The 25747-nt window shown below is 37.5% G+C and overlaps 2 protein-coding genes across 37 annotated transcripts in view; one reads left to right on the top strand and one right to left on the bottom strand.

Annotated features, from left to right (window-relative positions):
- The window catches only part of ZNF567 (zinc finger protein 567), a 27919-nt gene extending 2421 nt beyond the window's left edge, over positions 1-25498 (bottom strand). Inside the window, exons 1-6 of one of the 18 annotated variants that reach the window (XM_077899035.1) lie at positions 25369-25498; positions 24729-24820; positions 23653-23993; positions 22038-22111; positions 4263-4389; positions 3918-4004 (exon numbers count right to left, since the gene is read on the bottom strand). In XM_077899035.1, the coding sequence (XP_077755161.1) occupies positions 3918-4004; positions 4263-4389; positions 22038-22046 (223 nt within the window). In that variant the 5' untranslated portion in view covers positions 22047-22111; positions 23653-23993; positions 24729-24820; positions 25369-25498. The other 17 variants (XM_077899404.1, XM_077898802.1, XM_077899337.1 and 14 more) reach the window with 17 other exon arrangements.
- ZNF461 (zinc finger protein 461) overlaps positions 25446-25747 on the top strand; it is a 52171-nt gene continuing 51869 nt past the window's right edge. For 8 of the 19 annotated variants that reach the window (XM_077905091.1, XM_077905504.1, XM_077904892.1 and 5 more), the window contains exon 1: positions 25447-25639. The gene's annotated coding sequence lies outside the window, so the exon portion shown is untranslated. The other 11 variants (XM_077905880.1, XM_077905813.1, XM_077905751.1 and 8 more) reach the window with 5 other exon arrangements.

Genomic DNA, 25747 nt, shown 5'->3' with positions numbered 1-25747 from the left:
GTCTACCACATGAGATCAAAAAAAGACCCAGAACAAATTACTCCCTGGCTGGGAAAAAATACAAAACCTAAAAACTGCCTCAGTGTGGCAAAGGATAAGAAAATTAAGCAATGAGCACTAGTAATTTCTGCACTTTGTACTAGGACTTCATATGGAAAGTGAAACAATTACACCAAGCAGTGAGAAGACGAAGAACAGTGAGAGACTGATATTTGGATAGGTGGATTCAGAAGTAATGAAGTGAACCTATCAAGAATAGTAAACTTTAAGTAGAATGGACAGGAAAAATTAGTAGAAAACTTGTTCAAGAAAAAAATTAGAGGAAGGATTAGTTTCGGAGAACACAGATCAGGGCATATATTTTAACACATTCATCTCTAGACTGTGAGGCAAAACAATAAATAATTGTTCCACTACCCTCTTCCATGTAGCTATCAGTGACTAATTAACCTTTCAAAGTACCAATTTCCTAGTGTTCAGAGACACCTTTTTAAAAAAAATATTTATTTTAGAGAGAAAGAGGGCACACACATGAGTTGGGGGAGAGGGAAAGAATCCTCAAGGAGACTCCCCATTGATTGCAGAGCCTGATGCAGGGCTTGATCAAAGGACCCTGAAATCATGACCTGGGCCAAAATCAAGAGTTGGACATTCAACTGACTGAGCCAGCCAGGCACCCTTAGAAAGAGAATCTAGAGTCCAGGTTCTAATCCTCCCTATACTGGGAATCATTTTCTGTTGTGAGAAAAGAGCTAAGAAAACACTTCCAACAAGAACTTTAAAACTGACTAGAGATATATTTGCTGGCATATTCATATTGCTATTTTAATCCTTTTAGGACTGTTCATTAACAAAAATCTCATGACCATCAATTATAACTATTCTTCTTTGCAGACTTATTTTTTTCAGGTTTAAAGAAAGACTGCTGCAAGTCTTTCCCAAATATAGTAACCTTTTTAAACTCTAGTATTCCAATATGGTGAACAAGATTAGATTGCTCATTCTCACTCTAAATCATTAACTTTAACCTTCATTTCTCCTTATAATTTTATAGCTGTATTTAATTTGTTACTTTGCAATCATCCACTTTCAGTAGAACAATGTTAAATCTAGATTCAAAAATCCAGGTTTCTTCCTTCAGTCCATTAAACTCAATACCAACATATAAGGAACTTCCCCTGTAAGCAAGACTTTAAATCACCTAGATTCACTTTTTATATTCAAATTTTCAGAGTTGTTCTCATATCTGACAAATCTCACAGATAATAACAGTAAAGCCTCATATTTATTGCCTTATAAATATCTCACTTACTCCTAATCACACGCTTTATGTTTTTTTAATCACTTGGCTTGCTTTCCAGTCTTAGAGAATCTTCAAGAAAATACTACCATTCCATGATATCAAAAACCCTTCACTTATTTCCCACCACTTTAAGCACTATTTCTTTATAACTTGAAAGTGATTATGGTCTAAGAAAGTCATTTTATAACAAATCTTTTTACAAGCCTAATCAAGTTATAAATATTTAATGAAAAATGTAGCTTTTGATAGTAATCCTTTTTCATAGAAAGTAATACTTTATTGGCTATCTCCTTTGAATTCCTCTAAGTGTATATAAACAATGTGTGTTCAACCTAGATAGGTACTGTTTGGTAGAATTCAACCATTTCAATCAGAATCTATACGGCCCTGGCCTGAGCAGATACATCTGAAAGGAACTTACCAGTATAACCTTTCTGAATGGAGGAAAAACCTATTTCCCCTGTATAGCTCCACAGTTAATGAAGCAACTATAACAAAGAAGACTTGAGCAGAGGATCTTACCTTTGAGGGAGAGAATCCCTAAGCATAAACCACATATAATCGGGTATCAAATTACATAACCATATATAAAAGTTGTGTTTAAAAAAAAATAAATAAATAAAAAAAATAAAAGTTGTGTTTTAGTTAGTAGGTAGCATGGGAATTCAGAAAAAGGATATGGAGTAGTTAAGGAATAATTTATGGAAAAGAAATCTCAAGACTTAACTTAAAAGATATATAGTATATGAAAAGGAGAACACAATACAATGAAAAGTACAGACATTATGACAAATCACAGATGTGTGGAGAACACGGAGACTGGAACAAATGGTAATTACCAAGTTTTCCACAAGGGAGAGAAATAAAGTTGAAAAGACAGGATGAAGGCTTATTTTAGTAGTCCTTGAATGAAGAACTTCAATTTCATATAATAAATAATAGGGAAGGGATCCCTGGGTGGCGCAGCGGTTTGGCGCCTGCCTTCGGCCCAGGGCGTGATCCTGGAGACCCGGGATCGAATCCCACATCGGGCTTCTGGTGCATGGAGCCTGCTTCTCCCTCTGCCTATGTCTCTGCCTCTCTCTCTTTCTCTCTCTGTGACTATCATAAATAAATAAAAATTTAAAAAAAAAATAATAGGGAACAATAAATTGAAAGAGGACAAAATTACATCAAAGCCAAATGTTATTGTAGTCAAGACATGAAATAAGGTAACATCATTTTGAATGACATCAGTGAAAAACGAAAATATGGGAAGGCATAAATTTATCTCACAGGCTGATAAACATAATACAAATTGTGAAGAGATTCACAAGAGATGACAGAGATAGAAAAAGCTGCTACCATATGGTAGAAATAATATAATTTGAAAATCAACAATGGGGAAGAATTTAAAAGCTAGGGAAGTTCATGACTTTCATTTCTTTTTTTTATTTTATTTTATTTTATTTTTATTTTTTTTATTTTTAAGATTTTATTTATTTATTCATGAGAGACACATAGAGACATGGAGAGACATAGGCAGAGGGAGAAGCAGGCTCCTCACAGGGAGCCTGTTGCAGGACTCAATCCCAGGACCCTGGGATTACAAACTGAGCCAAAAGCAGATGCTCAACCACTGAGCCATGCAGGCATCCCTTGACTTTCATTTCTAATATATTATCACAAAATAGGTGAAATGTTAGTGTGCAGAACTCCTGAAGTACTATAGTGAAGGTGGGAGAAATATGCTGAGTATGTTGTGTTAGAGACATCTACATAAAGAGTTTCAGTCCGCAGAATAGATGAGACTACTGTAATTTAAAGGTAGATCCCTTAAGGTCAAATCAGAGAAATAAGACTGAGAGTTTAGGGAAACAATATACATTAAAAAAATATATGTATTAGTAACTATTACATGCCAGGTATTGTTCCAGACAATATGGCCAGTAATGAAGAAAACAGACTAAGTTGGAAATAATCACTAAAGGAATCAGGATAAGAATAAGTTAATGTTTTAACCCACACCAAGGGTTGATTTCAGGAACGATGATCAGTCATATAAAATGAACCACAAAAAGTTTGCTGGAAGAAAATGATAACTGTGGAAATATCAATCTGGACCAAGACCAGTGAGTTTTAAAATTAGCGGTTAGATTTGTGGTGAGAAGGGGAGCTTATTAGACTTAGCACAGAAAAAAAATCTGAGGTAATAGAAAGAAAGAAAAATAAAAAAAATGGAAAGTAACCGAGAAGAAAAATATTAACCAAGAATATTCTCTTCTTTAAAAATAGATTTAAGAATCCCTAAAAGAAATATATAAAATGGCAAGAAGACAAGAGACTGAGAAGGCTAGAAAAAGACACAAATCAAGAAAAAAGATCTGAAAGAAGAAAGGCTTATAGTAAATTCTGATTAAGAGTGGCAACTATCTTTGATAACACCAAGCAAACTAGAAAAGAATATATCAGGAGAGTGATATTTAAAAGTTTAAGTTTTTGTAGGCATGATGACCATTTCAAAGGTTAGAAGCCTTTAAAAAGACAAAATATTTCAAAGGTGCCACTCATCATGTGACCATTTTAAAATTTATTCTCCACTAGATTTCATCCACCTAAAGAGTCAGAAACTCACCTAGGCAGGTATGACCTGTAAATGATGTCCATGGCTCTTCTCCTCGTTCTAACTTGAGGATCACATCAGGTTTGGTCATGTGACACCCTGATCAAGAAAAATGTGAATTAAGTTGCTTAGGCTTTGATATTTTTGAAAAATTAGTAAACTATATTTTCAATACCACAAATTAAGATATTTCTTCATGTAAGAGTAAACTTAACACTCTGCTCTAGGTAAAGTACACAACTATCCTTTCTGTTAACAAACAATTCATCACCTCCTAAGCCTTAACTTCAAGGCATAATTCAGGCACTCTGAAAAGAAATGTATACTACTGAAAGTTTTGAAGGGAGTTTTTCTTACCCACAGAGATGAGATGGCAATAGTTTTCCAACATCACATCCATGTAGAGAGTCTTCTGAGCAGGATCCAGGTGTTGCCACTCCTCCTGAGTGAAGTCCACAGTTACATCTTTGAATGACACTGATGCCTGCAATGGATTGGAACTATGATCAGAATAAACTGACTAGATATTATAGACTACTTTTGATGCTGTTCCTCTGGGGCATTCATATGAATATAAAGAAAGCCAATCATTTTTGTTTTGTGATTTACATATAAGGGAAACAAAAGTGAAAGTAGAAGTACCTATCACTTAATTTATTTAATAATTAATTCTAAAAATATTTACATAAAGCCACTGTGTACCCCAAAACTGCATTAGTTTACTGGAGTTCCAAGATATACAAAACACTATTCCTGCATAGCCTCAAAGCAAGGAACACATACCTTCAAGAAAGTATGTATAAACATAAACCTGCTAGAAGGTGTTACAGGTACTACAACAGAAGAATATACAAGACGAAGTATATTACAAGGCCAGCACAATTAAGGAAGTAAAATTCTTCCCTGTCAAGATTAATGTGTTATGCAGGGAGAATATGGTTTTAAAATGCATGGGAACAACTTCTGGCATCCAAAAAGAATATAGTGAATTGGTCAAGAAAATGATCCCTCAGATAATAATTATTTATAATTAACACAATACATACATCTGAACACAATAATGACAGATGGTACTGGAAAACAATCAAAGCACGCAAAAATTGAAGAAATTTTTATTTTTTATTTTTATTTATTTATTTATTAAAATTTTATTTATTTATGTATGATAGTCACAGAGAGAGAGAGAGAGAGAGAGAGAGAGAGAGGCAGAGACATAGGCAGAGGGAGAAGCAGGCTCCATGCACTGGGAGCCCAATGTGGGATTCGATCCTGGGTCTCCAGGATCGCGCCCTGGGCCAAAGGCAGGTGCTAAATCGCTGCGCCACCCCGGGATCCCCGAGAATTTATTTTTAATGGACAGCAACCACAATGAGTAAGAACTGTTCAATTCATGACTTTTTTTGCATAAAGGTACCAGAAATCCCACAGCTCTTGAGGCAGAATTGAGAGCTGGCAGATGAGCTAAAGATTTAGAAATAAATTCTTTAAAAAAAAAAAATTTATTTCTAAAGTAAGCTCCATGCACAGTGTGTGGAGCCCAACACAGAGCTTGAATTTAAAACCCTGAAATCAGGGCAGCCCGGGTGGCTCAGTGGTTTAGCGCCGCCTTCAGTCCAGGGCCTGATCCTGGAGACCCGAGATCGAGCCTGCTTCTCCCTCTGCCTGTGTCTCTGCCTCTCTCTCTGTGTGTGTCTCTCATGAATAAATAAAATCTTAAAAACAAAACAACCTGAAATCAACACTTGAACTGAGATCAAGGAATGCCTGGCTGACTGAGCTACCAAGGCACTCCTGGAAATAAATTCTTGAAGTGAGAGAACTACAGAAAGGATGAGAACCTGAGTATAAATGCTTCAAAAACTCCTGGGTGAGAGTTAAACTAAGCAATTGTTGGAGAAATCACAGAGGACTTGGGAAAAAGCAGACAAAAAGGAGTTTTGAAAAATTTCACTACACTTAGTGAGATTCTGAGATTTCTGCATTTTTGATAAATAGTATTACATAACCTGCTCATAGCTCAAGCAGAAGAAAACTGAAATCTTACTGGATGGAGGTGTCAGAAGTTGCAGCAAGAAATATAAGTGGTGGGCAGCCCCGGTGGCGCAACGGTTTGGCACCGCCTGGGGTGTGATCCTGGGGTCCCAGGATCGAGTCCCACATCAGGCTCCCTGCATGGAGCCTGCTTCTCCCTCTGCCTGTGTCTCTGCCTCTTTCTCTCTGTGTCAATGAATAAATAAATAAAATCTTTAAAAAAAAAAAAAAAGAAATATAAGTGGTGAAACACTGGAAGAAAGAGACCTACAGAAAGTACGCCCTAAAATATAAGTGTAAACACTTACTAATTCCTTAATAAAGAGCTAAACTACATGAACACAAGGAAAACCTACATCCTTTCCCCAAGGAGGCTAAGGTCAAAAGCAGCAGGGGGAAGCTTAAAGAACTGAGCTGATATATTAGCTGCTTTACACTTGGAGGTGAGGGCAGAATTAAAGTTCGATGTCAAGCATGTTAGTTGTCTGATAGAACAAAAACCCAATAATCCTCAGAAAAAAAGACATAACAGAATCAGATTACTATATTATTCATGATATCCAGGTTTCTAACAAAAATTACTAAACATACAAGCAAAACAAAAGAAGAGGAAGGGGAATATGGCCTATATTAAGAAAAGGCCAGGTATAGAAAGTAATCCCTAATGGGCCCCAATGTTGTTGTGCCAAAAAAAAAAAAAAAAAAAAAAAAAACAACCCACCAAAAACGGCTTCAAAGCAGTTATTCTTAATGTGTTCAAAGAAGTAATGAAAAACCTGGGCATGGAAAAAGATATACCTAAAAAGTCAATACATGAATGAAAATTAACTATTAAAATGTATTTGATTGACACAAAATACAATGAATATAAAAACAGCTTGGGGTGCCTGACTGTCTCAGTTAAGCACCTGACTCTTGATTTCAGCTTAGGTCATGATCTCAGGGTTGTGGGATCAAGTGGGGAGTCCATTTGAGATTCTCTCCCTCTCTACCACCCTTGCCTTCCCTAAAACTAAAAAAAAAAAAAAAAAAAAAAAGATTTTTTTTTTTTAAAGCAGGTTAGGAGGAACTTGAAATGCACATAAGAAGTCAATTACAAAAGGCTGTTAATTCCAACTATGTGACATTCTGGAAAGGCAAAACTATGGAGACAGTTAAAAAAAAAAAGGATAAATAGGTATAGCGCAGAGGATTTTTTAGAGCAATGAAACTATTCTAATAGTATAATGGCGGACATATCACTATATATTTGTCAAAATCCGCTGAATATATAAGACCGAGAGTGAACCTTAATGTAAACTACAGACTTTAGGAGGTAATGATACATTAATAATGTAGGTTCACTAACGAATGTACCACTTTGTTGCAGGATGTTGATAATGGGGAGGCTACTCATGTGTGGGGACGACGAGTAAATGGAAACTCTACCTTTTTTTTTTTTTTTTTTTTTGAGAGACAGAGACATAGGCAGAGGGAGAAGCAGGCTCCCTGCAGGAAGCCTGATGCAGGACTCGATCCCAGGACCCCAGGATCATGCCCTGGGCCAAAGGCAGACGCTCAACCGCTGAGCCACCCAGGCGTCTTTTTTTTTTTTTTAAGATTTTACTTTTAAGTAGTCTATCCCTAATGTGGGGCTTGACCCCAATCTTGGATTAAGAGTCACATGCTCGGGATCCCTGGGTGGCGCAGCGGTTTGGCGCCTGCCTTTGGCCCAGGGCGCGATCCTGGTAGACCCGGGATCGAGTCCCACGTCGGGCTCCCGGTGCATGGAGCCTGCTTCTCCCTCTGACTATGTCTCTGCCTCTCTCTCTCTCTCTCTGTGACTATCATAAATAAATAAAAATTAAAAAAAAAAAAAAAAAAAAAAAAAGAGTCACATGCTCCAAGGACTGAGCCAGCCATGTACTCTAAAACTCTGTACTTTCTATACAATTTTGCCATGAACCTAAAACTGTCTTAAAATATATTTAAAATGATTAAAAAACAGGTTAGTTAAAGATACACACAGATTGAAAGTGAGGGAATGTAGAACCATTTATCATGCTAACGGACATCAAAAGAAAGCTAGAGTAGCCAATTTTCAGGTAAACTCGATCTTTTTAAAAAATATTTAATTTATTTATTCATGAGAGAGAGAGAGAGGCAGAGACACAGGCAGAGGGAAATCAGGCTCCTCACAGGAGCCTGATGGCGGCACTCGATCCCAGGACCCCAGGATCACAACCTGGGCCAAAGGCAGATGCTCAACCACTGAGCCACCCAGATGCCCCTCAGGTAAACTAGATTTTAAACCAAAGATTGTAATAGGAGATGAAGAAGGCATTATTTCATAATAAAGAGGCCTATCCAACAAGATCTAGCAAGTGTAAATATTTATGTTCCCAATTTGGGACCACCCAAATATATAAATCAATTAATAACAAACATAAAGAAATTCACTGATAAAAATACAATAATAGTAGGAGATTTCTAACATGACTTACAGCAATAGAGAGATCATCTAGGCAGAGGATCAACAAGGAAACAATGGCTTTGAATGACACACTAAACCAGATGGACTTAACAGATATATTCAGAACATTTCATCCTAAAGCAAAATACATTTTTCCCAGTGCACATGGAACATTCTCCAGAATAGATCACATACATACTGAGTCACATATCCAGCTTCAACAAGAACAAAATAACTGAGAACATACCGTGCATATTTTCTGACTACAACACTATGAAACTTGAAGTCAACCACAAGAAAAAATTTGGGAAGAACATAAATACATGGAGGTTAAAGAACATCCTATTAAAGAATGAATGGGTTAACAAGGAAATTAAAGAAATTAAAAAAAAAAAAAAACAGACACATGGAAACAAATGAAAGTGAAACCTTTGGGATGTAGCAAAAGTGGTCTTAGGTGGGAAGTGCACAGCAAAAGTGGTTTTAAGTGGGAAGTGCATAGCAGTACAGGCCTATCTCAAGAAGCAAAACTCTCAAATACACAACCTAATCTTACACCTAAAGGAGCTAGAAAAGAACAGGAAATAAAGCCTAAAGCCAGCAGAAGAAAGGAAATAATAAAGATTAGAGCAGAAATAAATGATAGACAAAAAAACCTCAGACCAGATCAATGAAACTAGGAGCTGGTTCTTTGAAAGAATTAATAAAACTGATAAACACCTAGCCAGACTTATCAAAAAGAAAAGAGAAGACTCATCAATAAAATTACAAATAAGAGAGATCACAACCAACACCAAAGAAATACAAACAATTAAAAGAGAACATTATTAAAAATTACATGCCAAAAAAACTAGGCAATCTGGAAGAAATGGGTAAATTCCTATAAACATATAAACTACCAAAACTGAAATAAGAATAGAAATTTTGAACAGACCCATAACCAGTAAAGAAATTGAATCAGGAATCAAAAATCTTCCAAAAAACAAAAGTCCAGGGCCAGATGGCTTCCTAGGGGAGTTCTACCAAACATTTAAAGAAGAGTTAATACCTATTTTTCTCAAACTGTTCCAAAAAATAGTACTGGAATGAAAACTTCCAAACTCACTCTACAAGGCCAGCATTACCTTTATTCCAAAACCAGACAAACACCCCACTAAAAAGGAGAAATATAGGCCAATATCCTTTTTTTTTTTTTTTAAGATTTCATTTATTTATTCATGAAAGACACAGAGAGAGGCAGAGACACAGAGACATGGGCAGAGGGAGAAGCAGGCTCTCCGAGGAGATCCCGATGTGAGACTTGATCTCAGGATCATAGGATCATGACCTGAGCCAAAGGCAGATGCTCAACCAGTCAGCCACCCAGGTGTCCCCTATGATCCTTGATGAATATGGACACAAAAATTCTCAACAAGATACTAGCAAACCAAATCCAACAGTACGTTAAAAGGATTATTCACCACGATCAAGTGGGATTTATTCCTGGGCTGCAAGAGTGGTTCGGTATTGCAAATCGATCTATGTGACACACTATGTTAATAAAAGAAAGGATAAGAACCAAAAAAACAAAAAAACAAAAAAACAACAACAACAAAAAAACACCCTCAACAAAAGAGGGATAGATGGAACATCAAAAAAGACCAAATACAAAAGACCCACAGCTAGTATCATCCACAATGGGGAAAAAACTGAGAGTTTTTCCTCTAAGGTCAGCAACAAGACAGGGATGTCTACTCTCACCATTGTTATTTAACATAGTACTGGAAGTCCTAGCCTCAGCAATCAGACAACAAAAAGAAATAAAAGGCAACTAAATTAGCAAGGAAGAAGCCAAACTTTCACTATTTACAGATAACATGATACTCTAGGTAGAAAACCTAAAAGACTCATATATGAATTCAGCAAAGTCGTAGGATACAAAATCATCATGAAGAAATTGTTGTACCAATAATGAAGCAGCAGAAAGAAAAATCAGGGAATCAAATCCTATTTACAGTTGCACCAACAACCAAAAGATACCTAAGAATAAACCTAACCAGAGTAAAAGATCTGTACTCTGAAAACTATAGAACACTTATGAAAGAAATTGAGGATGACATAGAGAAATGGAAGAATACTGTTAAAATGCCTTTATTATCCAAAACTACACATTTAATGTGATCCCTATCAAAATACCACCAGCATTTTTCACAGAGCTAGAATAAACAATCCTAAAATTTGTAGGGAACCACAAAAGACCCCAGATAGCCAAAGCAATCTTGAAAAAGCAAAACAAAGCTGGAGGCATCACAATTCCAGATTTCAAGTTATATGGCAAAGCTGTAGTCATCAAGATAGTATGGTACTGTCACAATATCAATGGAACAGAATAAAGAACCCAGAAGTAGACCTTCAACTCTATGGCCAACGAATCTTCAACAAAGCAGGAAAGAATGTCCGATGGGAAAAAGACAGTATCTTCAACAAATTGTGTCAGGAAAACTGGATAGCAACATGCAAAAGAATGAAACTGGACCACTTTCTTACACCATACACAAAAGTAAATTCAAAATTGATTAAAGACCATTTTGTGGTGAGAAGGAAACCATCAAAATCCTAGAGGAAAACACAGGCAGAAACCTCTTTGACATCAGCCATAGCAACCTTACTTGACAAGTCTCCAAAGGAAAGGGAAACAAAAGCAAAAATGAACTATTGAGACTTCATCAAGATAAAAAGCTTCTGCACAGTGAAAGAAACAATTAACAAAACTAAAAGGAAATGGACAGCATAGGAGAAAATATTTGCAAATGGCATACCTGATATAGGGTTAGTTTACAAAAACTGTAAAGAATTTATCAAACTCAACCCCCCCCCAAAAAAAATAATCCAGTTAAGAAATGGGTAGAAGACATGAAGAGACATTTTTCCAAAGAAGATGTCCAGATGGCTAACAGACACATGAAAAGATGCTCAACATCACTCATGAGGGAAATACAAATCAAAACCATGATACTGCCTCATGCCTGTCAAAATGGCTAAAATTAACAACACATTAAACAATGATGTTGGTGAGGATGCAGAGAAAGGGGAACTCTCTTACACTGTTGGTAGGAATGCAAACTGGTGGAGCCACTATGGAAAAGAGTATGGAAGTTTCTCAAAAAACTAAAAATAGAACTACTCTAAGACCCAGCAAATACACTACTAAGGCTAATGCACTAATGAAAATACAGATTCAAAGGGGTACATGCACTCTGATGTTTATAGCAGTATTTTCAACAATAGCCAAATTATGGAAAGAGTCCAGACATCCATCAACTGATGCATGGACAAAGATGTGGTGTGTTTATATATAACACACATGTGGTGTGTGTGTGTATATAATGGAATATTTCTTGTCATTCACAATGACACAGAGAGTATTATACTAAGCTAAATAAGTCAGAGAAAAACAAATACCATATGATTTCACTCATGTGGAATTTAAGAAACAAAACAGATGAACATAGGAGAAAGGAAAAAAAGAAAAGGAGTGGAGGGTAAATCATAGAGTCTTAGTTATAGAGAACAAACAGGGTTGCTGGAGGGGAAGTCAGTGGGGGATGGGCTAAATGGGTGATGGGTATTAAGGAGGGCACATGTTGTGATAAGCATTGGTTATATTTAAGTGATAAGTCACTAAATTCTACTCCTGAAACCAATATTTCATTATATGTTAACTAGTAAGAATTTAAATAAAAACTTAAAACAGGTTAGGCATTTGGAAAACAAACAGCAAAATGGTAGCCCTATATCCATATACCTCTAATTTTATTAAATATAAAAGGGCTAAATACTCCAATAAAATGGCCAGGATTATTAGAATGCACGAAAAAGCAAGACTCAAATATAACTGTCTATAAGAGAGATATTTTAAATATTGTAGACAAAATAGGCTGAAAGTTATGGATGGAAAATTACACACAAACACTAGAAAGTTGAGGATTACAGAGGGGCATTTTATGATACAAAAGTAAATACACCAGAAAAATGAAACAATTACAAATGTATATGTACTTAAATTAAAAAAAAGTTTCAAAATACATTAGGCAAAAATTGACAAAAGTAACATGAGACTTAAACGAGTCCAAAACATTGTTGATGATAATATCTGTCAGTAAATGAAAGAACTAGATCAAAAGGGGTGAAAATATGGACAGATTTAGAATCTCTAAAGAATACTGACAACAATCTAACTCATTCCATATTAGCGGAGCACCATTTTTTTAAAAAAAGATTTTATTGTTTTTAAAGAATTTATTTATTAGAGAGGAGAGAGAGAGAGAGAGAGCATGAGTGAGGAGGGGAGGGGCGGAGGAAGAGTGAGGAGCAGACTCTGCTAAGCAGGGAGCCTAATGTGGGGCTTGATCCCAGGACCCTGAGATCATGACCTGAGCTGAAGGCAGATGCTTTAACCAACTGAGCCACCAAGGTGCCCCTTAAAGATTTTAAGTATGGCTATCCAATGTGCACCTCAAACTCACAACCCTGAGGTCAAGAGTCACATGTTCCATTAACTAAGCCAGCCAGGTGCCACTTACAGTACCACTTTAATAATAATCTCATAACACATGGTTTGATTTTTTTAAAGATTTTATTTATTTATTTGTTTGTTTATTTATTTATTTATTTGAGAGAGAGAGAGGTCATGCAATTGTATGAGCATGCAAATGGGGGAAGAGTCAGAGATAATCCCTGCTAAATGCGAGCCCGATGCAGGGCTTGATCTCATCACCCGTGAGATCAAGACCTGAGCCAAAACCAAGAGTTGAATGATTAACTGACGGAGTCACCCAGGTACCTCTTAGTAGACTGATTTAGAGATTGATAAGTTGATTTTAAAATTTACCTGGAAATGTAAAATACCTAGCATCTAAACAAGTTTTAAAAAGTCAGTGTTGGAAGATTCATAGTACCTGATTTTGTGACCTAACAGAATAATCAAGACCGTGTATGTTGGTGAAGGGGTAAAAATACAGATCAATAAAACAGACTATGGAAAGACTCCTACACATACATGTATGGTTAACTGTTAACAGAGGTTCCATGATAATTCAGTAGAGAAGGGATATCTTTTCACTACTCTGGAAAAACTGAATATTCATTTAAAAAATTTTAAAAAGGAACCTCAACTCTTATAGCATACGAAAGAATTATATTGAAATAGATCATTCACTTAAAAAAAAAAAGAGAGAGAAAATATAAAACCAAAATACTTGGGACGCCTGGGTGGCTCAGTGGTTAAGTGTCTGCCTTCAGCTAAGGGTGTGATCCTGGAGTCCTGGGATCGAGTCCCACTTGGGCTCCCTGCTTCTCTCTCTGCCCGTGTCTCCGCCTCTTTCTGTGTGTTTCTCATGAATAAACAAGTAAAATCTTAAAAAAAATAAAAATAAAACCATAATACTCATATAGTAAACAAAAAAAATTAAATATGCACAACCGTGGAGTGTGCAAAGACTCTTAAGACACAGAAAGCACACATCATAAAATTAAAAACCCCGATGGACTGGATTTTGTCAAAATTTAAAAAAAAACTTCAGTTCTGAGACACCTGGGTGGCTCAATGGTTAAGCATCTGCTTTCGGCTCAGGGCGTGATCCTGCAGTCCCGGGATTGAGGTCTGCATCGGGCTCTCTGCATGGAGCCTGCTTCTCCCTCTACCTATGTCTCTGCCTCTCTCTCTGTGTCTCTCATGAATAAAGAAATAAAATCTTAGAAAAAAAAATTAAAAAAAAAAAAAACCAGCTCTGAAAGAGACCTTTAAGAAAATAAAAAATTGAAACACAGACTGGTAAAAGATTATTCACAGTACCTTTATCTGACAAAAGATTTCTGTCTAGAATATATAAAGAACTCTCACAGCATAAAAATAAGAAATCAACGTATTAAAAATTGGCAAAAGTTCTTAACAAGTTCAGAAGACTACATAAACATCAACTAAGCAAAATTAAAAATGCTATTTTTACTTAGACTAGGAAAATGAAAATTAAAATAATGAAATACCATTGCACACTCTCATGGATAACTAAAAATAAAAAGTGACCATACCAAGTGTTGGTGAGGATATGGAACTACTCTAAGTCTTATACATTGTTGGTGGGATTGTAGAATGGCACAACCACTCTCCATAAATCTGGCAGTTTCTTATAATAATTAAACGTATGTTTTTCATATAACCCACTGATTCCACATCTAGGTATTTATCCCAAAGAAATGAAAATATAGTCCAACAGACTTCTAGGCAAATGTTCATAGGAACATTGAGGACAAATAGCATGGCTACAAATGTAGCCATCAAAATGTAGGAGGGAAAAAACCATGGGGTGCTTAGGTGACTCAGCTGGTTAAGCATCAGCTTTCGGCTCAGGTCATGATCTCGGGGTCCTGTGATCCAGCCCCCTGTCAGTCTCCCTGCTGAAAAGAAGCCTGCTTCTCCCTCTCCCTTGGTCTCTCCCACCCCCGCTTGTGTGTGCTCTCTTTCAAATAAATAAAATCTTAAAAAAAATCTTAAGTCTGATATTATATAAATTATTTATTTTTAAGATTTTATTTATTTATTCATGAGAGATACAGAAAGAAGCAGAGACATAGGCAGAGGGAGAGAGCAGGCTCCCTGCGGGGAGCCTGATGCGGGACTCGATCCCAGGACCCCAGGATCATGACCTGAGCCAAAGGCAGACAGACACTCAACCCCTGAGCCACTCAAGTGCCCCTGGATTAGTTTTCTTTTTTGACTCTCTCACTACAAGTTAAGTTCCAAAGCTCATGTACTCTATACTTAAATGTGTGCTTTTATTGTATATAAACTACACTGCAATAAAATTAATTAAAAAGTGATAGTGGGTTTGGGGTTCTGCTTCAAGAATGGCAGAATATGTCTTATTTGACTGTTACTGTAGATAACAACTATAAACTCCAGATTAAAAAAATACATAGGGGCTCCTGGGTGGCTCAGTTGGTTAAGCAGCTGCGGCTTAGGTCATTATCCCAGAGTTCTGGGATAGAACCCTGCATCAGGCTCCCTGCTCGGGGGGAGTCTGGTTCTCCCTCTCCCCCACTTGTACACACACTCTCTCTCAAATAAATAAATAAAATCTTATATAAATATATATATACATACATAGTTATATAGCGTATACACTTACATACGTATATATACAGTGCATACATTTACATACACATATATATAGTGTATACACTTTGCACTGCAAAGTGACCCAAACAGACAGAAACTGGAGAGGAGGGTTTACATTTGGAAGGACAGAAGAGCAAAGGGGGAACTGCCAATTTATACAACTTGTAGCCTGAGGGCAAGTCCCAAGAAGAGATTGTGAGTGGCAAATAAAATTGAGGTGGAAACCCATGGTCTTACTGGCTTGAAGAACCAAAAGACAGAGTTTAGGGCAACAGCGGCATCTAGAAAGGAAGTAGGGAAATCCCACAGAAAGGAAAGACAGAAGGGAGCCCCAAGGAGCTTGAAAAAAACTTTGTTCACATCCTTGGCTAATAACTGAATTAGGCATGAGTGGGCCAGAATCTAAGCACTCTGGTTAAACATAAAATAAATAAAGCAGGGATTCAAGCTGCCACCAATCAATTAGAGAGTCAGAAGTCTGAGGTTTGAGTTGAGCTAAATTAACTGTCCAATAAAACAAATCAGTACTTCACACTATCATTCCCATGGGAATTAACTGCTATAAGAAATTCTCCTCTACCATAAACAACTAAAAGATTATAAAAATATATTAAACATCTGTTTTCAAGTACTGCACAACTGACAGGACAAAACAGTAATCCTGCAAAAAGGGAAGCAAAGTAAGCTCTATAACTGCCCCAGCCTACCACCTAAAAACAGTTTCTAGGTCAGGAACTTGGAGAGAATACACAGAGCCCAACAGTATCCCTGAGTTGTAGAAACAGATCAGAGTTCGGAGGGTCTAAGATGGCTAGAACTACCAGGCAAAATAATTAAGAGTAGAGAACAGCAGAGACAGAGACAGACACACAGACATACGCATATACCAAGACCACTCCAGACATCTGTAGAATGATTCCCTTGAATCTATGACTGAATACTAGTCTGCAAAATCCATGGGAGTAAAACTCTGTGGAGTTGGGTAAAGAAAAAGAAAGTAATATGGTGAACAATTCCCAGAGCTCAAATAGGTATGAGAACAGTCTGTATTCTCACTAGCCAGAACAGAGGGAGCTGATAATACACAGACTTTGGGCAGAGCAGGAGTTGGCAAGGTTTCTGTGTAAGGGCCAGACCTGTGGGCCATATGGTCTCTGTTACACTACTCTATGGTTGTAGTGCAAAAGTAATCATAGACAATATGAAAAAAAAAATTAGTATAGCTGTGTTCCAATACGATTTTATTCACAAAAACAGGCAGTAGGCTAGATTTCGCTGTAAACTATCAGTTGTTAACCTTAGTAATTAGGGACTAAACTGGCCCTAGACTAAATGCTGCTCTACAGTGACAAAAGATTAACCCTCAAAAGGGTCACGATCTGAAGTAACTTAACTCTTTAAAGGAATGTAACAAAATACAGCATTCAGCAATTTGAAAATTCAAATATAAAAATTCCAGGTATAGGACACCTGGGTGGCTCAGCAGTTGAGCATCTGCCATTGGCTCAGGTCGTGATCCTGGGTTGGGGATCAAGTCCCACATCGGGTTCCCTGAGAGGAGCCTGCTTCTCCCTCTGCCCATATCTCTGCCTCTCTCTGTGTGTCTCTCATGAATAAATAAATAATTTTTAAAAAATTCCAGGCATGTAAAGAAGCAGGAAAATAGGACCTATATTCAGAAGGAAAATAAAACAAAAACCAGAAACAGATGATAGATTTTATAAATAAGGATGTTAAAGCAGATATTTTAAACATGCTCCATAAGCTCAAGAATGTAGAAGATGAATATGAGAGAAAACGGAGATATAAAAAAGGATCAAAAAGAACTTCTGGACAAGAAAAATATATAACATGAAAAAAACAATGGATGGGAGTACAACAGATTAGACACCGAAGAAGGAAAGAGGAGTAAAATTGAAGAGAAAGCAACATAAGCTTTCCAAACTTTATTTACAAAACCAGGTGGTCTGCCTGATTTAGTCCTCAGGCAATAGTTTGCTAATCCTTGGCCTAGAATAACCACCAAAAAATCCAAAAAACAAAAAAGTACTTGTAATATGTGACTATTAGAGGAAAAAATTGAATCTTAAAAAAATTTCTCAATCCAAAAGAAAATAAGAATAGAAAAAGGAACAATAACAGTAAAATAACAATAGGGAGAAATGGAAAAAATGACAATATGGTATATTTAAACTTAAGTTACCAATAATCACATTAAATGAAAATGGACTAAAAACTCCAATTAAAAAGTAGGATCAGACTAGAGAAAAAAGTCAGAACAAATTATATACTATCTGTAAGAAACTCATTATAGGGGCACCTGGGTGGCTTAGTTAAGCATTCAACTCTTGGTTTCAGCTCAGTTCATGGTCCCAGGGTCATGAGACTGAGGCTGACATCAGGCTCTGGTCTCAGCATTGAGTCTGTTTGTCCCTCTCCCTCTGCTCCTCCCCCTGCTCGTACTCTCTCTCTCTCAAATCAATCAATCAATCAATCAAATCTTTGAAAAAGGAGCTCACTAAAAATGTGAAAACACAGGAAAGTTAAAGTAAAGAGCATGGAGGGGTGCCTGGGCAGCTCAGTAGGTTCAGCATCCAACTCTTGGTTTTGGCGTAGGTTATGATCTAAGGGTTCTAGAATTGAACCCTGCATCAGGCTCTGCACTCAGTGGGGAGTTTGCTTGAAGATTCTCTCTCCATCTGCCCTTCCCCCTGCTCACATTCTCTAAAATAAATAAATCTTTTTTAAAAGGAGGGAAAATATGTACACTGTATAACTACTACTCATAAGAAAGCCAAAATGGCTATAATATCAAACAATATAGGTTTCAGAACAAAAAATATTATTAGGGATTAAATGAGGCATTTCATAATAAAAGAGTGGGTCGGGCAGCCCAGGTGGCTCCATGGCTTAGCGCTGCCTTCAGTCCCGGGCGTGATCCCAGAGACCTGGGATCGAGTCCCATGTCAGGCTCCCTGCATGGAGCCTGCTTCTCCCTTTGCCTGTGTCTCTGCCTCTCTCTCTCTGTGTGTCTTATGGATAAATAAATAAATCTTAAAAAAAAAAAAAGAAAGAGTGTGTCAATTCATGAGAGAATGTAACAATTCTAAAAGTGAATGCAGGGGATTCCTGGGTGGCTCAGCGGTTTAGCGCCTACCTTTGGCCCAGGGTGTTAACCTGGAGTCCCGGGACCGAATCCCACATCGGGCTCCCTGCATGGGGCCTGCTTCTCCCTCTGCCTGTGTTTCTGCCCTCCCCCCCCGTGTCTATCATGAATAAATAAATAAAATCTTTAAAAGTATATTAAAAAAATAAAAATAAAAGTGAATGTACTTAAAAACAGAACTTCAAAATACATTAAGCAAAAACTGATAGAACAGAAAAGGAAAAATAGACAAAACCAAAATCATAATTGAAGATTTCAACTTTCCTCTCAGTCAAGACTGGAAATCAGTAAGGAAACCGAAATTTTTATCATCATAATCAAGCAATCTGACCTGATTATTTAGAGAATACTTTAACTAGTAACACCAGAATAAATATTCTTTTTTTTTTTTCCCAGAATAAATATTCTTTACACATGGACATAGAACAGTCATCAACTTAAACTATAATCCTGCCACAAAAAACGGCTCCATTGGGACGCCGGGGTGGCTCAGCAGTTGGGCGCCTGCCTTCGGCCCAGGGCATGATCCTGGAGTCCCAGGACTGAATCCCACATCGGGCTCCCTGCATGGAACCTGCTTCTCTCTCTGCCTATGTCTCTGCCTCTCTCTCACTGTGTCTCTCATGAATAAATAAAATATTTTTTTTAAAAAAAGCTCCATAAACTTAAGAAGACTGAAATTATATACAGTATGTTCCCTGACTGCAAAAGAATTAAACTAGAAATCAACAACAGAAAGCTATCTGGAAAATCTCCAATATTTGGAAATTAAATACATTTCTTCTAAACAACCAATAGGTCAAAAAAGAAATCACAAGAGAAATTAGAAAATATTTTCAACTGAATCAAAATGAAAATACAACATGTTCAAATTTCTTGAAGACTACTTAAACAGTACTTAGAGGGAAATTTATAGCATTAAATGCTTCTATCAGAAAAAAGGTCTCATGTTAGTAATAGAAATTTCCATCTGCAAAACTAGAATATGATTTAATTAAACCCAAAGTATTAGAGGGGGAAAAAAACAATGGAATAAACCAATAAAACCAAAAGCTGGTACTTTGAAATGATCAATGTAATTGATAAACTGGCCAACTGACCAAGGAAAAGAATAAGACACAAATTACCAATAACAGAAATGAAAGAGGGGCATTGCTACAGATTGTACAAACATCAAAAGGTTAAAAAAGTACATCTTATTCAATATTGTACTAAAGGTTCTAGATAATGTAGTAAATAAATAACATTGAAAAGAAGGAAAACAGTCATTATTCACATATAACATGACTATTTATGTAGAAAATCCTACATAATATACAAAAAAAAACTTAGAAAGTGACTTTAGAAAGACTGTTAGTCAATATAAAAAAATCAACTGCATTTTCATGTATCAGCAATAAACAGAATTTGAAATAAAAATGAATAGCATTTACAATAACATACAAAAATAAATACCTAGGGATTAATATATCAAAATGTGCAAGACTATACACTGAAAACAATAAAACATTACTGAATTTAAAATTCTAAATAAAGATATACATCATATTCATGAATTAGAAAATCATATTATTTTTAATGATGACAGTCTTGATTTTAAACTGTTAATAAGCATTTTGACATTTTCTGCTCCCCTAATGGGCTGTCTTTACACATTCTTCTAATGTGCTTTAGGTCTGATGCTGTAAAAAGTAGAAGATAACAGTTCATTGGTTAATGTAAGTACAGAGTTTCTGTCTGGGATGATAAAAAAATTATAGAAATACATAGTGGTACTGGTTACACAACATCGTGAACGTACTTAATGGGACTAAACTATAAATTTAACAATGGCTAAAATGGTGAAATTTTATATTATGTATATTTTAACACACACACACACACACACACACATGCACAGGGTTAGACAGAAAAACACAGAACACAAAGATCCCTCCGTGAGAATTGGGGTGAGCACTTGGAGGACTGGAAAAGGAGCAAAGGTGTTAAATGGGACAAGTGACCATGATATGAAAGAGGTACTCAAAGATATCAGTGGGGATGAAGGAACTGTTTTATAAGGAATAAGATTAACCACTAAATTGTGCAGTGGAAGAGAAACATTTATTTAACTGAAGACAGCTGTATTAGCAGGTGGGTATGGGACAAGGGTCAAAGCAGATTGAAAACAAAACCAGGAAGAATAGGATGGGCAGGAGATAATGAGATAAATCTTGGGGATGAAGTATCTGTGGAACATGCAGGTGGTGATACATAGTTGGAGACTGAATATGGTTTTGACAGAGGTTTAGGTTAAAAATTATGTGAGCATCATTAGAATAGTGGTAGATTGTGAATAGGAATAGGAGACTGTAAAGAGAAGAGAACGAATAAAGAATCTGGAGGATACTAGCATTTAAGAGGTCCAGATATAAAGATGAATTTTCTTTCTTTTTTAAAAAATATTTTATTTAGAGAGAGAGAGTGAGAGAGCATGTGCGCACGAGTGGAGGGAAGGCATAGAGGGAGAGGGAGAATAGCTGACTCAGAGGAGGGGCTCAATCCCATAACCCTGAGATCATGACCTGAGCTGACACCAAGAGTCAGACACTTAACCAACTGAGACATCCAGATGCTGCTAAAGATGAATTTTCTGAAAACCAAGAGAGTAACATCTTTGAAACCAAGGGCAGAATATTTCAAGAGTTACACTTGTAATTCAATATGGTCATCTAAGCATATTCATTTACTTCCCCTGCACCCAAATATAAAATTATAAGAAATTTAAACATAGGAACACCATTAGCATAACAGAGGAATGTTACTGGCAGGCCACAGATTTTCAGGAACTGTTAGCAGCTATGAGCAAAACTGAAGAATCAGACCGGAGAAAAGCAAGATTCTCAGTTCTTTGTACAATTTGCCCAGCATAGCTCTATTCTCAAAGCCTCAAGACAAGATTCTTTGCCACTTACTAAAAGCAATCTATTAGTTCCATCTCCATCTTGACTGTTTTTATCTAAACAAGACAAGTTCATGCAGTAATATCCTCTCATTCGAGGAAATGCATTTTTTTGTCCCAGCTCTGCTCCTAGGAGAAGACTGAGAAAGATGTTCAATGATATACCAATTTAACATGTGAACACTAGCTAAAATTAGAAGGAGCAGTCTGTGGAAGGAAAAGGCTTATCTGGCCAATAAGGGAAGAAATGAGTACCACTTCCCTGAAGGGGAAGATAGGCAGGAGGATTTAGTACAAGAAAGGCAAATGCTCAAATATCCTTTAAAAAAAAAAAAAACAACAAAATAAAAACAACACAATTTTGGAGAGAGAAACCATTACCTCACCTGTGCCATGGTTTTGAGATATGCAAGAGGTGACCAGTCTTCCTTTGGGTTCCTCTTTGGAAAAGAGGCAGTTCCTATGAAGGCAAAGCCAAGATGAAAAGAAGCCACATGACACTATATATGCCTTACAGCTCTCTTACAACTTAAGACTCAATTGAAATTGCTTCCATTTCCCTTGCTTTGGCCCTTGACCACTCCGCATATTCCACATAATCTTGGGGAGAGAATGACCTAGACATCCTTATCCCCAAATCCAGAGAAATAAGCTCTTGGGCAACAGGTTAGATTTTGGGGAAGTTCCCCTCCTTTCTCTCTTAGCAGCTTACCTCCAAGCTGCTCACCATAATGTTCTTTTATACTATCACCAGAAGTGTATGTGAATACTTATCACCTCATGCCCTGACAAATGCTACTAATATAATCTCCTTGATGCCGGCGTATCCAATAGGTAGAAAATTGTGGTTCTAGGTTTTATTTTTCTTATTATGACAGAAAATAAGATTCTTTTCAGAAGTTTAAAAAAATATCCTTAGTTTATCTGTAAATGACCTCTTATAATTCTTTCACTTCTCTATCATATTTTTATTTTCTAGATTGGTTATTAGATCTTTTTTAAAGGAAGGAAATATTATATTCACTTAATTTTTTATGGTTTCTCAATTGATGTGTTTTTCCTATGCAAAACAACTTATATTATTTACCATTTGGTTTAGTACTGTCAGGTGTTCAATAACCTATTACTTCCTCTCTTCATCAAAACTGCCATCTTTATTTCCTTTATATATTTGAGTAGATCTGGATTTTTTATTTAGGTTTAATGATCTGTTCATTTGATTGTCTCGATGACTCTGCAGTCATTACAGTTTTAAAACACATTTTAGTATCAGGTTAGGGCTACTTCCCTGTTTATTTCTTTTAGAATTTTTGGCTTGTTCATTTTCTCCTAAGTTCAAAAATTTTACTGAATTTTAATGGGACTGCATGAAATGTTAGGGAGTTGACACTTTATCACAATTCTTCCTGTTCTTTTATTCAAGTCTTACTTTTTGAGTCCCTTAGAAACATTAATTCTTTTTTCACAGGCTACAAAATCCTTTGTATCTCATATTTTCGATGGCCCCTAGCCATTTTCCATAGTTTTATGATACATATATATACACACAAGCACACATATGAAGCCTATTGATTTGTCAATGTTTTTTCCCAACAAACTTCTGAGTTTTCTAATTGTTGTATTGCTTTTAATAGCATGGTAACTTAAAATTTTTCTCTCAGTCTCAGCAGATGTCCCAAAGATGGTGAGCAAAACAAGCTTCTAAGCGTCTGTCATTCTAAAATAAAGTCTTAAAAAAAAAAAAAAGGAAGTTTTTTTTTAGGTTTTGCTACTATTAATTTAACCCCTACTTAGGCTGAGAGAAGGAAATGTCTAAGAGAGTAAAAATTATTTATAGGGTATAGTTTTCTGGGGGGAGAAAAGTGGGTGTTTTCTTATAATAAACAAAGGGCCTCTGAGATGCTGATGTCACTGGGAACCAAAGTGGTATGAGAATTTTGGGGAAATGTACATATTTCCAGTATGTAAGAGGGCAAAGTGACTGAGGGGGTTAATTCTCACCTGAGCTCTAGATGGGCAACCCATGGATGGAGCCTGCCTGGGTTGGCTTGGATCCTCTTGTCCAAGAGGACTCACTGGAGAGACAAGACCCACCAGAGCAGGTGGACCAGAGCAGGTGGACTACTGCATGCCCAGAGGAAACACTGAGGAGACAGCTGGAGAAGTGGCTGTACCCATGAGAAGGGAAGTGTGTCTGGAAGTTCCCAGCAGTGGGTTCTCTCAGAACGTTAAGACATGACTTACACTAAATTATAATGGTACCAATCATGTTAGCCTCTTCTTGTCCCTGACTTGTCTCCTGTTTTCCAGCTCCCAATCCATTCCAGCTAGAGACTACCCACCTAGAGGGGTTAAAGAGGAGACAAAATTGAAGTTGAAGAATTAGAAAAGAAACTGATCATGTACTCCCCTTGACCCGCATCCCCACAGGCTTCCAGCAGGAGGGAGAGTTTCTACGTTTAAAACAAATTTGAAGTATTGATTTCTATAGTGAATATCTTATTTATCTAAATAGCTATTATAAAATGAGACTGATCTTGTATTTGAATGTTCAACAGATTCAATCTTCAGAATGACTAAAGAAATTACTAAATCTGTCTAGGAATGCATCCAGCAGCAGGGAAAAGAAGAGATTCACCCGAACAGAAAATTTGAGTGGTAATTATGGGAGAAAATTTTTGTATGTGTCCTCCCAAATGCTGTTCTACTCATTTTAACCATACCAGTTATTAGACAGTGTGGGGTTTCCCAATACATAATTCTAGCATCTGAAAATTATTTTTATTTTACTTTCTCTCCATTAAAAAAAAATCAATTTCACTTGTCTAACTGCCACAGAGTCAAATTCTACAAGCGTATAAAAAGGCCAATATTCAGATAATCTAAACAATACATATTTAACTGGTCATGCAACCAATTTCTCAAGCGCTCTCAGTCACAATAAACATTCATGAATTACCACATATTGTGCACACAAAACACTAAAAATTAGACAAAGACACAGTTATATCACCCAAGACACAATCCCAATCCCATAGGCACACGTCATGTATAATCTCACAGAGCCCATAACATACCTCTACACAAAGTAGCAAAATTTTACTCACAAACCCCTTACTGTCGTCTCTCCAAAGTCGCATGCAGTCTCAAACATAAATCGACTCGCAACCTATTTGAAAAATTAGACACAGACCTTATCACTTTCACAAACAGCCGGCTCCACAACGTCACACGAAGTAACACATGCCCGAACTACGCAAGGACAGCCACAAAAAGCTCCACGAACTGAACGCCCGAGTGCGCCAGGCCGCACTCCCAGAGTTGGGGTTTCCTCATGGGGGTAACAAAACAAAACAAAACAGACAAAATTCCTGCCCTCCCCAACCTCACACCCGCCACAGGCTTCCAGTTCTCTCTTCGGCGCTGTCCAGCTTGGACTACCGGTTGCCTCTAGGGCGCTCCCCGGGCCGGGCTCCCTATTTCTTCCTCGGCATTTCCCGGCCCCGGCTCCTGGTTCCTTCTTCTGCTTAGGTTCTCGCTTCCCTCCTCGCTCTCTGTAGGGCCCAGACTCTCGCCTTCCTCCCTGGCCTTCTTGGCCCAGGCTCCCTCTTCCTTCCTTGCTTTTCCCGGCCCAGGTTGCCGCCTCCCTCCTCGGCATTCCCCCCGGGTCCCGCCATCACCCGCCTCCTCTGCCTCCGTAGGACCCACCAGCCTCACCTTCGACCACTGGCCGGCCGTCTGCGCCTGCGTACTCCCGCGCGGCCCGTACCTCCCAAGGGTCTCCGCGGCTCGGTCTTTGAGGCCGCAGCCTCCGTGCGGGTGCGCGCCCGCTCGCGCGCCTTTTCGTCATACGGGCTTTTCCGGCCTTGAACTACATTTCCCACAGCCCCTGTGCAGCTTTCGAAAAGAACTTCCATCCCGGGTCGTCTCTGGTTATCGCCCGAAACGCTGAAAGTCGTCGCGCTCCAGGTGGCAACCGTCGCGCACGGTGAGGAAGCCCGTCGCCCCCACGGTGCAGACAGGGCGTGTGGAGCCCGGGGCTCAAGCCTGTGTATGCGCGTTTGTGGCCAAATGTGCGGTGACGTACCCTTGACAG

Source organism: Canis aureus, chromosome 1 (genome assembly GCF_053574225.1).
Source record: "Canis aureus isolate CA01 chromosome 1, VMU_Caureus_v.1.0, whole genome shotgun sequence".
NCBI lineage: Eukaryota > Metazoa > Chordata > Mammalia > Carnivora > Canidae > Canis > Canis aureus.
Note: the sequence above shows the minus strand (reverse complement) of the source record. Positions and strands in the feature narration are given on the sequence as shown.